The sequence below is a fragment of the Pteropus medius genome, unplaced genomic scaffold (genome assembly GCF_902729225.1).
Source record: "Pteropus medius unplaced genomic scaffold, Ma_sr-lr_union100, whole genome shotgun sequence".
NCBI classification, from domain to species: Eukaryota; Metazoa; Chordata; class Mammalia; order Chiroptera; family Pteropodidae; genus Pteropus; species Pteropus medius.
The window spans coordinates 15,990,799-16,005,402 of NW_024349796.1; the positions used below are offsets into that span (position 1 = coordinate 15,990,799).

Here is a 14,604-nt window from a genome sequence, read left to right on the forward strand (position 1 = left end):
AGTGGACAGGGTCTGCCGATGCTACAAATTTTACAGTGCGAAGGACACTTTGGCACAAAAAAGAACTGCCCATCCAAAGTTCTCATGACACCTGCATTGAGGAAGACGTTAGCAGAATGAGCGCAGGCTCGCAGACTAGAGACGTAACAACTAGTCCCTCTGCTAGTCCTAAATCTGAATCGTTGGCAAGTCTCTTCATGAAACACACTTAGTCCTGGCACACTCAGCCGTAAATCACAGGCCTCCTGTGCCATCGCGGTTGCCCTCCACAGCATGGCCTCCTGGGTCAGAAACCTTCGGCCTCAAATCACCAGCTAGAAAAAAAACACCTGTTCTGAACTGTGGACGGAATGGCTATTTACCATGAATATTAATTTCAAATAATGTGTTCTCTTGAACATATTTTAAGGACTTAAAAAACCATGATGCTAGTTTTGAGCAGATATTAGAGAAAAAAAAATGACGTCGAAGAGTTAGCCAAAGTCCATTGAGATGGATTTCAGACCGTCTACGCGAACAATCTTCTCTCGCAGAAACGATTAACTTACAGAACAGAGGAAGCCCGACCCCGGGGTGGTGTCCAATCCCAGCAGGAGTCTGGTGACAGAAATCATGTAGTCCTTCACAAATGACTGCAATATAAACAAAACAGCTCCTTACTACGGGTATGAAAGGTGCGGAGCAGCTAGCAGTGCGAACGCCGTCTCACTTCTAAAAGGTTATTTCTCGTAACACATCATTGAGTTTCCGTAAAAAAGGAAATCAAAGTCTATCTTGTCAGAGTCCTAAATACACATGCACCGTTACGCTGTCCTTAAGGAGATGTGGGGAATAATTGTTCTCTAGAATATCTCGATATGCTTAAATTTTATGCATGCTGCTAAGCATGATAGAAACATTTTTAGATTTTAATAAAAATATGTTGATATAGAGAATATCATAAAAACTTGAAAGAACTAAAATTTGCCATGAAATATTTCAATAAGTTTTTTTAGGATTAAGCTCTATGCTAGTAGAATACATTTCTAGTATTTAAATAAATCTGAATATTAATGAATTAATAGCTTAGTATTAAATGTCATTTTGTGGTCTAACAATAAGATATAGTTTAGTATGTTGCTAGAACACCACTCAGTATTTAGCGTTAATGATGCTTCCAGTTTCTTCGATTTATTCTTAGCTCCGAGTGAAAAAAGCTTTCAAGCAAGACAAGGCATGTTTTGCCATAACATGTAGCAATTATTTATAAATTGTATAAAATGACTGCCTTCAGTTCGATCTTCAAATGTTTAAAAATGAAAAACGTAAATAATCTGCTTATTTTGCATAGCAAAGATGGCAAAGATTTTTTACAAGTTATAATGCTTTTTAAGTAAATCTGCTAACCCACTTCCTTGATTACTAGTTCATTTTACCAACACCTGGTATCAAAAACCTAAATTCTTCCATCTAAGGAGAGCAAACATGTCCATTTCCTTTATTCAGGCCAAAGAAGTGGCCTTTCGGCTTTCAACATGTATTAGTCTCCCAGCGGTTACGACGCGAATATTATAGAGGGCCACCAAGAAAAGTTGTGACATACGCCTTTATAGAGTATCCTTTAACTTCATCTCTAACTCGGTGTCTGCTAAAGAAGGATTTAGAAACAAATTCTCAGGCACTTAAGACTATTTTCCAAGATGAGAAATAGAAAGTACTCATGAAAGAGAAAACACACTAAAGATCTGGAACATGACTGTTTTAAGTTATTTTAGAGTCAGATGCGGTAATACAGCTAATTTGTCTACTGTATTCGCCACCAACACATTCCTTGTCCAGAGGTCATTTGTCCTGTAACTTCCTCAGGGCACAGACAAAGAGTAGGAGTGAGCCGGAAAGATGTGCTCAGCCTCACACGTTACAAACCCCTGCAGTAAATCTCATGAAATTCAACCATAGAAGACTTTTCGGTTTCACTTAGCTCTATTTAACTTTACTTTAGATAATACTTATTTTTTAATAATTGATTTCCTAGCTTTACAAAGATGATGTTACTAACAATTATTAAAATATAAAAGCGATCTGTGTTTCAAGTGGGAAGGAGGAAAGGGTCCATTGAAATGTAACAGAGGGAAAAAAATCTTTCAGTAAGTTAAAGTATCATAAAAAATTCAAACGCTCTACAAGGGTGGGATTGTTCCCCACAGGGACAGGGATGGGCAGGAGTGATCCGATGACGTGTGCATGGCCTGATGTCGAGGGGTCACACTAGCCCCTAGGTAGTTTCTCTGTGAGCCCTTGCGTCTCATCTATTTATCGTGAGTGAGGACACTGCCGACATCACAGTTTCCTTTGGGGAAACAAACACAACGATGTCTAGGGTAGAATTACATCAATGATAAATCACTACACAATTGTAGTCATTAATAATAGTTTTCGAATATACAATATAAACATTCTTAAGAAGATGAGCTTAATTCATTAACCATAATAATTAGATGGTATATAGTATACTTAAAAACATAAGAATGCTTATTATATAATTTGAGGAATCATATATATGTTTTTATATCTATAACCCATGACTTAGTCCTCTTCACCTGTCTGAAAAACGGACCACGATTATATCTCATTTGCGGTCAAGAGAAGGTAAATTGGCAGTTACTACTTTGAAAGTTATTTTTCTAGTTCACTGTTTCTGAAATAGCTCTAGAAAACATAGAACTTCTTGTATCTTATTATGAAAAATGTGAGATAAAAACGAAGAGAAAGAAATTATAGCTTTTCCTCCCCTCCGACCTCCTTGGTAATGATCAGAATTACGTGCGGGGTAACCTGTGTTTGCAAAGGGTGGGAACCCCTTGGCCCCCGCCCCCCACTGCCCTGCAGTGCCCACTAATGCATCCGAGAACCTTAAGGCAAACGGGAGTGCTCGCTCTCCCTGGCTGGCTGTGCTCCTGCACTTATCTGGCAGAAGCACGTGGTTTGTGACATGTGACATTGCTAGAGGCACACTCAGGGCCGTCATGAGCCCAAAGGCCAATAGAAAAGCTTTAACTAGCTTTAGATTAGTTTGTTCAGAAGAGGGTACATAAAATGTGTATAAGCACAACGAAATGTTCGAACGCTGAATTCGAGATTAAAGTTCTCGCATGGCAGCCCTATGAATATCTTTTTTCTCTTAATGGAAATATTTCGAAATCGATTACTTGAATCTGAGAATATGAAATTTTACTGCTATTCAGTTTATAGCAGAGTCAAAAAATTTTAAAACATATTTGCGTAAAATAACATCTCTATGAACTTCTTATGATAAAATGACAGTGTTAACTTTGGCCTTCCAGAACAAACTAAGTGGTTTTTAGTTGTTTGTAAAATCTTTTTTCATATTTTTCTAAAACAGGTGATAATTAGCAGATGTTTAAAATGTCCTTGGTTTATCAGTTTATTGGCATCGATTTTGATATCTTATTTTTTAAAAATACGCGTTATAAAACGGCTATTTCTTTAACCTAGTAATTTTTCCTTAGCTTTTTTTTTTAGTCTAGTAATAAAGATATAGCAACATGCAACATGTATTAAAATGTCACAGTAAACATTGTAGGACACTGGTTTAGGCTAAAGAATCCTTAAAAATTTAAGCTAAAGAATGCCTAAAAATTATTTCTTAGATTGTTCCGAAAAATGTTTTTTTCTTACAAAACGTTTTATAGGCACATCGATGTCCTTAAATACATGAAATAAAATATTGAATTACTTCCAGAGCCAATGTTGAGTTAACAGCTCCACGAGAAACCCTAGTTATATTATTTATTTAATAAAATCCAAATGAAATATAGAATAAGCATATTAGAGAGCAAAAAGGAAAGATCGCGTACCTGGTAAAGAAGTGTGTCCAGCATACTGATGCTAAACACCCTCCCCGCAGCAAAAGGCAGTCGGAACATAAAAGCCAAATTAGAACCTCTCTCTCGTTCTTTCTGTTCAGAAATTTGAAATCGAAAAATTCGTGAGCATTCTGTAATTTACGCTTCTCTGCTTAGTTAAATTTTCCTGACGTACGTGAACAAGGTATTTTTATTACATGGTTCTTAGCTTTGAATGTGTCATTACTTCATTTATAATTGTATTTTTAACACATTTCTTTAATTTTCATGACTAAGGTTTCTTGATCATTTAAAATAGCCAATAGTTAAGAAAGGTTAATCCTTTAGACAGTCGACATTTATTCTTCATACCTACTTCTGAAAAGAACACAATAAAAACATTTAATGAGACTAAAAATAAAACCCTAAAGCCACATAACTTATAACACCTAGAAGATCTCTACCGAATATTCTCATATGTGAGGGCAAAACAATAGGCAGGTTGGAGCCGTCACATGCAGTGGTTTCTTCTAGCTTCTGGCATCCGAGTTTTCATTACATGCCCTTTAAATTGTGCCAGCTGCACCAACGTGCAGCTAAGCTTCTGTAAATGAAAAAACAGAGAAAAGAAAAAGAAATAAAATTGTGTGTGTGTGTGTGTGTGGTTTGGTGTATGGGCATTTCTTTTGAAAAATTCTGTTATCTTCCTTCCATAAATGAAGACATGAGAGCAAATATTTGTGTAAGACTGGAAGGTATTTCTTAAGCGTGCAGGTTACTCTTGGACTTAGCTGATGGTCATCTCAAAAATGCTGGTTTCCTTTGTGGCCGACTTCCTTTTACCGAGCAGGACTGATACAGCTAAGCAAGTCAGAAAAGCAGCCCCGACTCTCGGGGCAGTGGAAGCAACACCCGTTCCTAGTGTAGCAGACGTGGGGGACCACACGGGCAGGGGGACCTCCCGTCCACCATTTCAGAGGGGGTCTGGCTGAAGGATGAGTCGTGGAGATGAACAGGGCTATGGCTGCTGCTCATTGTGCTGACAGGTCGACAGTGACTTGACCTTGGCTCCCCTGGGAGAAGGACAAGGTTGGGACTCGGCGCCCGCCCCTCCAAGGAGCAGGAGGGGTCAGTCCGCCATGTCACTCGTGTCTACCTGGCTGAGAAGACTTCCAGACTCTAAGAACGTCCTCATTTGAGATGTAGGGAGAAGGTAAAAAGGAAGGACGCCAGGCGGCGTCCCAATTTGTGTCCGTGTCCACTAGGTCGCAATGTATTCTCTAATTTATTAGCCTGAGTGTCAAGAAAACCTAGTCTGAATAGTCCATGTAGGTGGCTGGAGATGGCTGGAATGATCTGACTTGATTGCAGGGTTATTAGCTTTTCCTGTGAACTTGGGGCCGAATCGGGTTCCTGAGGTGTGGGCAGCATCCCGGGGAGACCAAAGCCACGGTAGCTTAAGCCCACGTCGCAGCAAGAAGCCAGAGCGAAGGGCTGAGACCCCCGAGACTCTGAGGGCCAGGACCTGTCGCGGGGCCGAGTGGGAACCACCGGATGGATGGTTGGGGTTGCACTTGGCCTCTCCGGTCGTTTCCGTCCTTGAGGGCTGACCGCTGTGAGTCGCCGGGGTCTCCCGGTTGAAGGACCGTGACCTTTTTCCTGCTTGCTCTGCTAGCTAACGAGGGGCGTGGGGCACACAGTGGCGAAGCACACTTCTGTGGTTTTGCAGTTGAAGTGAATGACTCACCGCTGAGTCTAGAATATTTTTGTTTGTTTGTTTTCGTACCCTCCAAAAGACCGGCCCATATGTTGCCTCGTTAGCATACTATCCGGTACGACTGAAAAAGATGATTAACAAAAGACACTCCTATCGCTCAGGAAATTTCAAGGGTTTTTGAAGCTATGTGTCAAGAACTAGGGCCAAAGACCCAATATGTTTTTCTTATTAAAACACTAGTCATCTCACATTTTTATGACTCTGCTTCTTACATCAGGGCGTAATTACCACAGGATCGCTAAAGCGTAATTATGACCATCACTGGGGAATGGCGATCATTCAAAAGCAGTTTTAAAGGAAGTGGTCTCGAAGCACATTGTGCCATAACCGTGAATAAAAAGGCTTTTTTTTTTTTAAATGAAATGCATCAAATCGAGAGAAATGAAATAAGTCTTGACAAGGAAACGAGGCGAGGATCCCTCCTTCTGCTGTTATTGTCACCTTCTCCGCCTCACGATTTCTCGTCACGTCGTCCATCTCTGCGTAGCTCTTGCCCTGCGGTTCTGACGCCTGCTACACCTGCTTCGTTAGCGCGTCAGCGACCCCCCGGGACCGCTGACCACACATGGGAAGTAGCGTGGGGAAAACAGTGGCAGCGATGGGGACATCCATGAGACGAAGGGTAACGTAGAGCAAAACGGAACAACCCAGCAGCAAAAATGGACAACGAGAAAGATCAGACGCAAACGAGAGTGTAAGCGAGAGGGGGACTGATGTCCGGGAAATTTTCCGATAGATTTTACAAATTCAGAGAAAATAGTGTGAAATTTGCACTGTGAAAAACAATATAAATAAAGTCACTTGCGATAGGAACAGTTCAAATCCACAAATTCACATTAAAAAAAAAATATATATATATAAAGATTTTTAGCTCCCCTAAAGCAATTCGAAACAGATGTTTACTTTTACTATATCATGGCATTTCTTTCTCCACAGACAAAGTTCCAGAGTTATTCTTTCAACCAAAACAGTTCAATGTGACTCACCTTTTCCAGTTTCGAAAGAGCAAGGGAATAACAGTCTTTGGCTCTGAACTGCATGAATCTCATGTTGGCCGGGTGGGTGAGCTCTGTGATGATGCTGAGACTAGAAAACAACCTGCGGGTCAAGAAAAGTTTGCGTTACACGAACAACGTGACATGGTATTTTTCTATAACAACATGGGAGCGAGCGAGTCCCAGCCTCGGGCATAAGACTACGTGGATTGCAACAGCAGGCAGTGCCACAAAAGCGGTTGTGTACAACGCAGGAAAAATGTAGGAATATTTTAAGCAACGTTTTAGCGCTCCAACACAAACAAATTCCGTAGTTTGGCTTTCATTAGACATTTTCCGTCTACAATTATGAAACAGCATAGGGGAGAAACTCACAGTGCTAATTTACAACGTTACAAGGTTACTCTGCGGATAATATTGAAATGGAAAATTTTAAGATAAATAGCATATTTTGGCAAACGTGTCACACGATGAGCTTATCGTCCCTGGTGTGAGCTCTTCGATCCCCGGTCGCTCCCTGTTCTCAGAGCACACAATTTGCAACGTCAAATATGAATATAATGAACTTCCAAGAAGAGCAGATGTTTCCACTGAAATAACATTTCATTGTAGTGAATTGAGGCCAAAACTCAACTGACGTTGTTCTCGGGGGATCTTGAGAATTTGCACATGTCCCACAGCTCTGCACTTGCTTTTCCCTCCATTCATCTGCTGCGCGCACTCGCGTGCGCGCACGCACACACACACACACACACACACTTCTCACCCCCAGCCCAGAAAGCGGGGCGGGTAATACCATAGCAAGTGCCTTTTTATCGCTGCCGTCATTGATCCGGTCCCTAGCTGGCCTCTGTGCACTGCGGGTGGCTCCCTGGTTCACGTACTTTGAGGTCCTGGGTGGCGGCCACTTCAGCTGGTGACCAGCTTTGTTCTCCACACACCGCGTCTCTAAGCTCAGTGATGGCCCCTTAAAATTCCCAGCAGAGGCCGAACCACACCTGAGCTCAGGCTAATAAACACACTATAAATGTCAGTCTGTCATGTATCTGAGACTATTTCTGAATATCAAGGGTGTACGTTAATATATAGGCCCATAGACACACTTAGATACACGAAACACCTGTTTTAGACAAGTAGCGTCGACACTACCACAAATATGAGGTGTCGAAGTTTATGCTGAACATATACAGTCTTTTCTTCTCTTGTCCTTACTCCCTAAACAATACAGTAAAATAACTACTTACCCAGCATTTACGCCGTATTATTATATGTAATCTAGAGGTGACTTAAAGCACACGGGAGGATGTGGTAGGCTATATGCTAATACTAGGCCAGTTTTATAAGGGACCTGGGCATCCACGGGTTTTGGTCTCTGGGGGTCCTGGAACCAACTCTCAAGGACTCGAAAGGGAGACTGTCATGCGTTTCTGGGCATAGGACAGGAGAAGACAGAAGTGATCACTTTTCAGTTTGGATATCAATAGTTCTTTTGAAATATCTGTTTGCAACTATTTAGTGCAGATGTGCATATGCAGGTAAAAAATGCATAATTTCTAAAATATTCTGCTGAAGGCCGGTAATCTTAACAGTTCGGGGACCCAGACTGAGTCATCTGTTCATGGTTCATTCTTTTAACACGCGATCGCCTCCTCTGCGCCTCTCTGTAAGATGGGGCTGTATTATGATCTTGGAATCCAAATAATTCATTCATACAATATATAATAAAAGTCGAATAAATAGAAACATCACCATAATAGAAATAAACTCACAGGCAGTCGAAAATTAAAATGGCATGTTTCATCGAAAACACCCAGGATATCCTCTCCTGTCTAAATTATAATTAGCTTTTGTCAAGCATAAGTTTTTTTTTAAAAAGTATAATTTTACTTTATTGACCATAAATCTCATCTTTCTGAATTAATTTTCTACCCTGTAATTTCCTTTCTCACTCTCTAGAGAAAAAAGAATTGCTTCTGTCCGCCATGGTTTAAACCTGTGCTGTGCTACCTTTAAACGTACTATTTGTACTGTTCACTATAACTCAATAACACGTCAGCTCTGTCCTAAATGAATTGCCGTGTCCCCATAACCCGAGGGTCTAGTTGTCCATGTGCTATGACAGTCTTTATATTCCTGGTTTCCTGTCTTTATGTGAACACTGCAAAAGGGTTCATGATTTTCCATAGGCGTTTTATAGAGGGGGGAAGTCGTTTCGACAAGGTTAAGACACCACTCAAGGTCACAGAGCTCCTAGGCGTCTGCTGGGACTCGGGACAGAGGCCGTGCTAGGCGAAATCTGTGCCGTGTGGTTCCAGGCTCTGTGGCTTTCCCTCTCTGCCCCCTGGATGAGGTCATTTCACTGCTAACAACGATAGCAGCTAACATTTATTGAGTAATCGAAAAGTACCAGACACGTATATTTTTAAATCTCTAACAACCTGTGATTAAGGCATTGAGATTTAGAGAAGGAAAGTCATTTGCCAAAGATTATATAATAAACCGCGGGACTCCCGTCTAGGCTCTGTTTTCTGCATTCTGAACTCAAACTATAAACAAATAATTGGTCCTCAGCCACGCCACCCCGAACGCGCCCAATCCCATCCGTCCTCGGAAGCTAAGCAGGGTCGGGCCTGGTTAGTACTTGGATGGGAGACCCCCTAGAAAGACCAGGTGCTGTAGGTGTAGAAAATAAAAAAATAAGGGATTGTAAGCTGACGAGGCCCTTGCAATCTGTGAGGTCAACCAAAGGTTGCCTCCTCTAAAAAAATAAATAAAATAAATAATTGCCCTCAATATGTGCTTTGCTCAATCTGAGGCCTTGAGGGTGGGGTGAGTGGAGGTGGCGATGACAGAGTTCGTGTTGTTTTATTTACTTTCATAATTTGGAAGGTCGGATATTTCCTTTAAACTTCCACAAAAGTCATAAAACTGAAACGATGCTATTTCGCATATTTACGTTTTAAAATGATTTCAGGAAGAATCACCCCAGGTGACACGGATATCTTGACTTACAGGTGATTCTGACTTTGCGTCCAGCATGCGCTTTTATCAGGATTTCCCCAAACGTGCCCATAGTGGGAATTCCTAGCTGGGTGAGTTTAATTCAGGAAAGACAGGGAGATAGGCTAAGGTGGCGAGTTGGCTCCAAACGTGGGTAAATGACCTGCTTGTCGCCTTGTGACTTTTCCTTCCTGGGTACCCAGTATGGAAGTGCACGCCATTGGCCATGGCTAGGCGTAACACCCAAATTAAAACACACACAGTCCCTCACTGCACAATACTTCTTCAAATTTATTATTGTTAAATCATACAGGAAAATGGATGATTATTGTATTTATTTGAAGAAGAATAACGGACCTGCTGTTAAAAATTTAACTTCACGCAGTGCCAGTCAACCATTAGGAGCCAAAGAAGCATTTATTTTATGATCAAACGAATGAAGGTAGTCTGAGTGCTAAGTGTCTTGCGCTCATTCCTTACACACAGAGTCAGAGTCAGCTGTCTCACGGGTGTTCAGCCGGAAGTCGGTGACAGGGCTGGGCTACCAGACTCTTACCTGAACAGGGTCTGCACGTTCACGATCGTCTTGGCGTCGGCCATGTAGTCTTCCTCGGCGCTCATGGTGCTCTCCTTGTCCACCACCACCATGTTGGCAGCAAAAGTCACCCCACACCTGAGCAAGTCATCTAGGCTTTGATAGAAATTGACAGAGAAAAAGGGACCTTCAGTAAATCGCAGTGCTAGGGCTGGTGCTAAAGCTTGCTTACTCGTGATCTTTTATGATCCTGCTTTTTATGCTCCCCCACCCCCCATGCTTGTAAAGGCTGCCCTTCCAGGTGGCTTTGATGAAGTGCACTAGTAGGCGTGAATGGAGACGATCACATAATCTCTACTGATACAAAATAATTTGTATTTTTGGACTCTTTGTGTTTCATTATCCTGCAGCTGTTTTTGAAGCATATGCGTTAAGAATCTTAAATAATATTAATTATATAAATAAAACACCCATTTTGCCATCAAATAGAAATAGAATGTGTTAGAACCTTGTTTTTAACAGCACAGTATTTCAAAGACATGCTTACGATTTTTTTTTTTTAATCTCTAAGGTGCTTTTGGTAAGAATAGATATAAATACTTATACTAATTTAGGTGCTCACGCCTAATAGAAACATAAAACTGCAAAATGTTTATTTTTACATTTGTATTATTTGTGTAAAGCTACATGTTATAGATCGGTTCTACACAGCCAAGAGCATGTAAAATATATAAATATCGGTGGTATTCCAGCCTACCGTTTCTCCAGCCTACAGTTTTTGAGCAAGTGATTGAGTAACCTGATTTCTTTGGTTGTATGAAATAATTGAGCTGAACTAGGATGCACATTCCCCTGTCACCGATAAACACATTACCTAGCATTGAATTAAAAGAAAATGTTACCGTTGAAGCTGAAATAAGGAAGCCATTATCTCACTGCCTCTGCTTCATATGAACTAGAAAAATGGGACTGAATTGCATGAGACTAAATTCGAATGAGTGCGAGAATGTTTTAGAGTTGACTGATGACAGATAAGAAGAATCAGCCTAATTGAATTCCGTGTCTGATTTAAAATAGGAACGTAAAGAATAGTAGTTCCTTTTGGATTCTTAAACTGGAGAGTCAGCTCCCTGAAGATCTTCCCCTGGTGTATGATGATGGTAGGATCAGCCAATGTCACATGGAAAGGCAGGAGGCGGGAGTTCTTTAAGAGGCGAGAGAGTATTGCCAAAGCTTGGAGTCCGAGATCCCCAGGAATAGTCCAGAAAAACTATTTCACATGAATCAGGATCAATGATCTGTGATAGAGTTTAGGGCTAGAACTGTGAAAACAGAATGTTATCCCAAATAAATTTCCTATGGTGAGAGGAGTCAGGACCGCGGCATCCAATCAACCTGCTGACTAAGTTTGAATCCCTGGGAATACTTTACTTGAGTGTTCCTTTTACCTAGGAAATTCATCATAATTGTTCTCAAACTATTAAAATACATTTTAAAGAAGGAAAGAACTAGGTGGAAAGTGAAAGTGATATGGGCCCTAATGGACCATAGAATTGATGCCTAAGTCATATGCTTTCAACCCACCTTATTATAATTTTAATTAACTTTCTCATATTACAGTTCTTACAATCTTTTTTCCCCCATGAAAAATGATATCTCTATTGTAAATATCTAGATAGGAGGAGGGAAAGATAAGGTGGTAGAAGGTAAGCCTGACTGGAAGAAAGATAAAGAGATAGAAATTACGATGGGAAAGATGAATATTTCATCCGCAACGAATCAATGAAGTTGAAACTTGACAAAAATTCCACTGTGAGAGCACTCGTGCTAAATTGCTAATCCCTAGACCTAAATGTATCAGTTAATTCCATACTCAAAATGCTGGCTGTTGTAGTTTACACATAATCATGGCAGTTGATTTTAGTAATTATTATTAAATGAGTTAAAATCAATAGAAAATAAAAAAAATTTGGAAGGGCATTTACGAACCATCTAAAAACATTTCCGTTCTTTGTGTTTTAACTTTAAATTATTTTATATTCATTTAATATCGCATTGCATTCTTTTTTCCTTTTTTTTCCCATTAGGCTGCTACTTTATTCTTATAACTCCTGTCTATCACACTTTCTCCCCGCTCTCTCTTCTGCCTACAAGGCGTCTTCAGCCTGGTTGCTTTACACAGTTTGGCCACTAGAGGGCCGCCTAAGAAAACAGTAAATGAAAAAAAAAAAGTTACAGATAATCTAATTGGCAGTGCCTCCCTTTCTACCCTTTTCAAGAACTAGAATGTGAATGTATGAGAATAAGGAAGTGTTTGTGTGCTCTAATTCATCTGAAGAGTTTTTCGTTTGTTTGTTTTTAGGGAGAATTTCGAGCAGAAACAAAAAAGGACAGTAGTATCATGAACCTCCATGACCCAAATCTGTTTCATCTCTAATCCTAGGAATTTATTCTTTCTTTTAAATATACTGTTCTAATGAATTTTAATTGAATACTGTCAACGTATTTGTATTTTAATACTAATGCGTTGCACATATTTGACCTTTTAATGAACAAAAGTTTAGAAATTATAGACTCAGATGTTACTAGAATAAAACGATCTTTTAAGGAAATGCTCCAATTTATAACTCCGACTTCACATGAGCGTTTCTGAATTATTTGGAAGGTTTCCAGAAGTTATAATGGCATCAACGAACGCATCACCGTGCTGAACCCTTTCGTGTTCTCTCCCGTGATGCCAACAGGAATAATGGTATTGCCGTAGATGACAGAAAACCGAAACAGCTTTAGAAACTGGACAGAATTTACAGAACCGGCATGCAGCAGAATTCGCTCGAATTCAACAACAGATTACTACTCAGAAAGTTTGAATACAAGATGTAGAACACGAGAACATATGCTCTACATGCAAAATACATCATCTTTGCAATGCTACTATGGCAAATGACACTCAGCATGCAACACGGGGCACAGCACAGGACAAACCACAAGACATCACACTAGTTAGTGTGCCAAAGACTTTGTCACCTACTTGTCAATAGAGCCCACCATGTAGTAAACCATTGGAAACCAACAGATTGCATCCAGAAAATGCATATCTGGCCTGCGTAGCAGATGGGTTACAAAATGAAACACAATGTCACAACAGTGGCAGCTCTTCTAGGGAAAGGAAGTCACTTGACTTAGTTTGCATTTCCAAAATGAAACAACATCGACAAGATTAACTTTAGGTGTTTTTTTTTTTCTTAACATTAATTAGAAAATGACATTCGTACTTGTTATGAATAATGCAGGGCACCCAGAATTATAAAAAGTCGTACTCCTGCTTTCTAAATCAGAAACATTATGGCATTAATCTACAAAAATATTGAATCGATATCCTGAGTTATGACTAAAAAGTCTTATCAGTGAGTTTTAAAATTATTTATGCAGAGAAGGCCTTTTAAAATGAAGAACTAATAATTTTTTCTTATGTGACCCAAAGTGTAGGAAACTAAATTAGCCTCCTATTCAGAGCCAATTTCTCTAAGGGATATACAGAATTCCAACATGTCCCTTAGCATAGCAACATGTCGATAAATAAATATAGTAGATGTAATCCTGCAATATATGTATTATAGAAAATTAAGCTAATTGACCTTTTAAATGATGGATCTCAATATATATTGTTGAGTAAATATTTATTATAACCAAAATCTTACATGCAGATTTGGGGAAAGATTCATAACCTAGAAGCTTCTTGAAAAATCACTTAACCTGTTGTATTTATTTTCATGCATCGATTCACTCAGCACATATGTATCCAAAACCTTTCATAAAGTAGACATTTTAATATACTCAGTCATATGCAGAAACAAATATCATGTTATCTTGTACTATAAAAAAATCTAGATTTTTTGGAGCACATGTACGAAAACACACATTTACGATCTGTATCTGAAAAAAATAATAGGTTGCACTCAGAAGGCAGAACTGGGGATCATGTCACAGGGGTGACATGTAAGTTAGACGTTGAAGGGTGAGTAGGAGTTTGCGCAGTGAACAAGGACAGGGCAAGCCCAGGCCAAGGGCAGTGCAGGGCCTGCCGCGCCCCGGGTGCTTGTCCCCGCGCCCCGGGTGCTTGTCCCAGCTGCAGGAAGCCGCCCCCTCCCTGACTTATTTTCTTCTGACGGATCGTCCTCTACCCCTTCACACTCTAAAGGAAAAGAAAGCTCAACACCTTGAAGCATAGAAATAAATCTTACAAAGGTTGCCACTGTTGTTACGTTGATTAAAAGTTCCATCATTTTAAATGGCCTCGCGTTATTACATATTACAAAGGTACCCTAATTCACGTTTTAAATCCTCAATTATTCAGTGTATACGTTACTTTCACTTTTATGCCATCAAAGTTACAAGTTATTTCCAATATCTTGCTATTATAAATAATACTTGTATGGACAGCTTTAGATG

The 14,604-nt window shown here is 40.0% G+C and overlaps 1 protein-coding gene and 1 pseudogene across 6 annotated transcripts in view; one reads left to right on the forward strand and one right to left on the reverse strand.

The window, feature by feature from the left end:
- KCNT2 (potassium sodium-activated channel subfamily T member 2) overlaps positions 1–14,604 on the reverse strand; it is a 205,063-nt gene that overhangs the window by 26,436 nt on the left and 164,023 nt on the right. For all 6 annotated transcript variants that reach the window (XM_039883459.1, XM_039883458.1, XM_039883461.1 and 3 more), the window contains 4 exons: positions 10,174–10,308; positions 6,609–6,720; positions 3,858–3,959; positions 549–632 (listed from right to left, as the gene is read on the reverse strand). In XM_039883459.1, coding sequence (XP_039739393.1) covers positions 549–632; positions 3,858–3,959; positions 6,609–6,720; positions 10,174–10,308 — 433 coding nt within the window. The remainder of the gene's footprint in view (positions 1–548; positions 633–3,857; positions 3,960–6,608; positions 6,721–10,173; positions 10,309–14,604) is intronic.
- LOC120619362 (uncharacterized) lies at positions 9,181–9,299 on the forward strand (annotated as a pseudogene).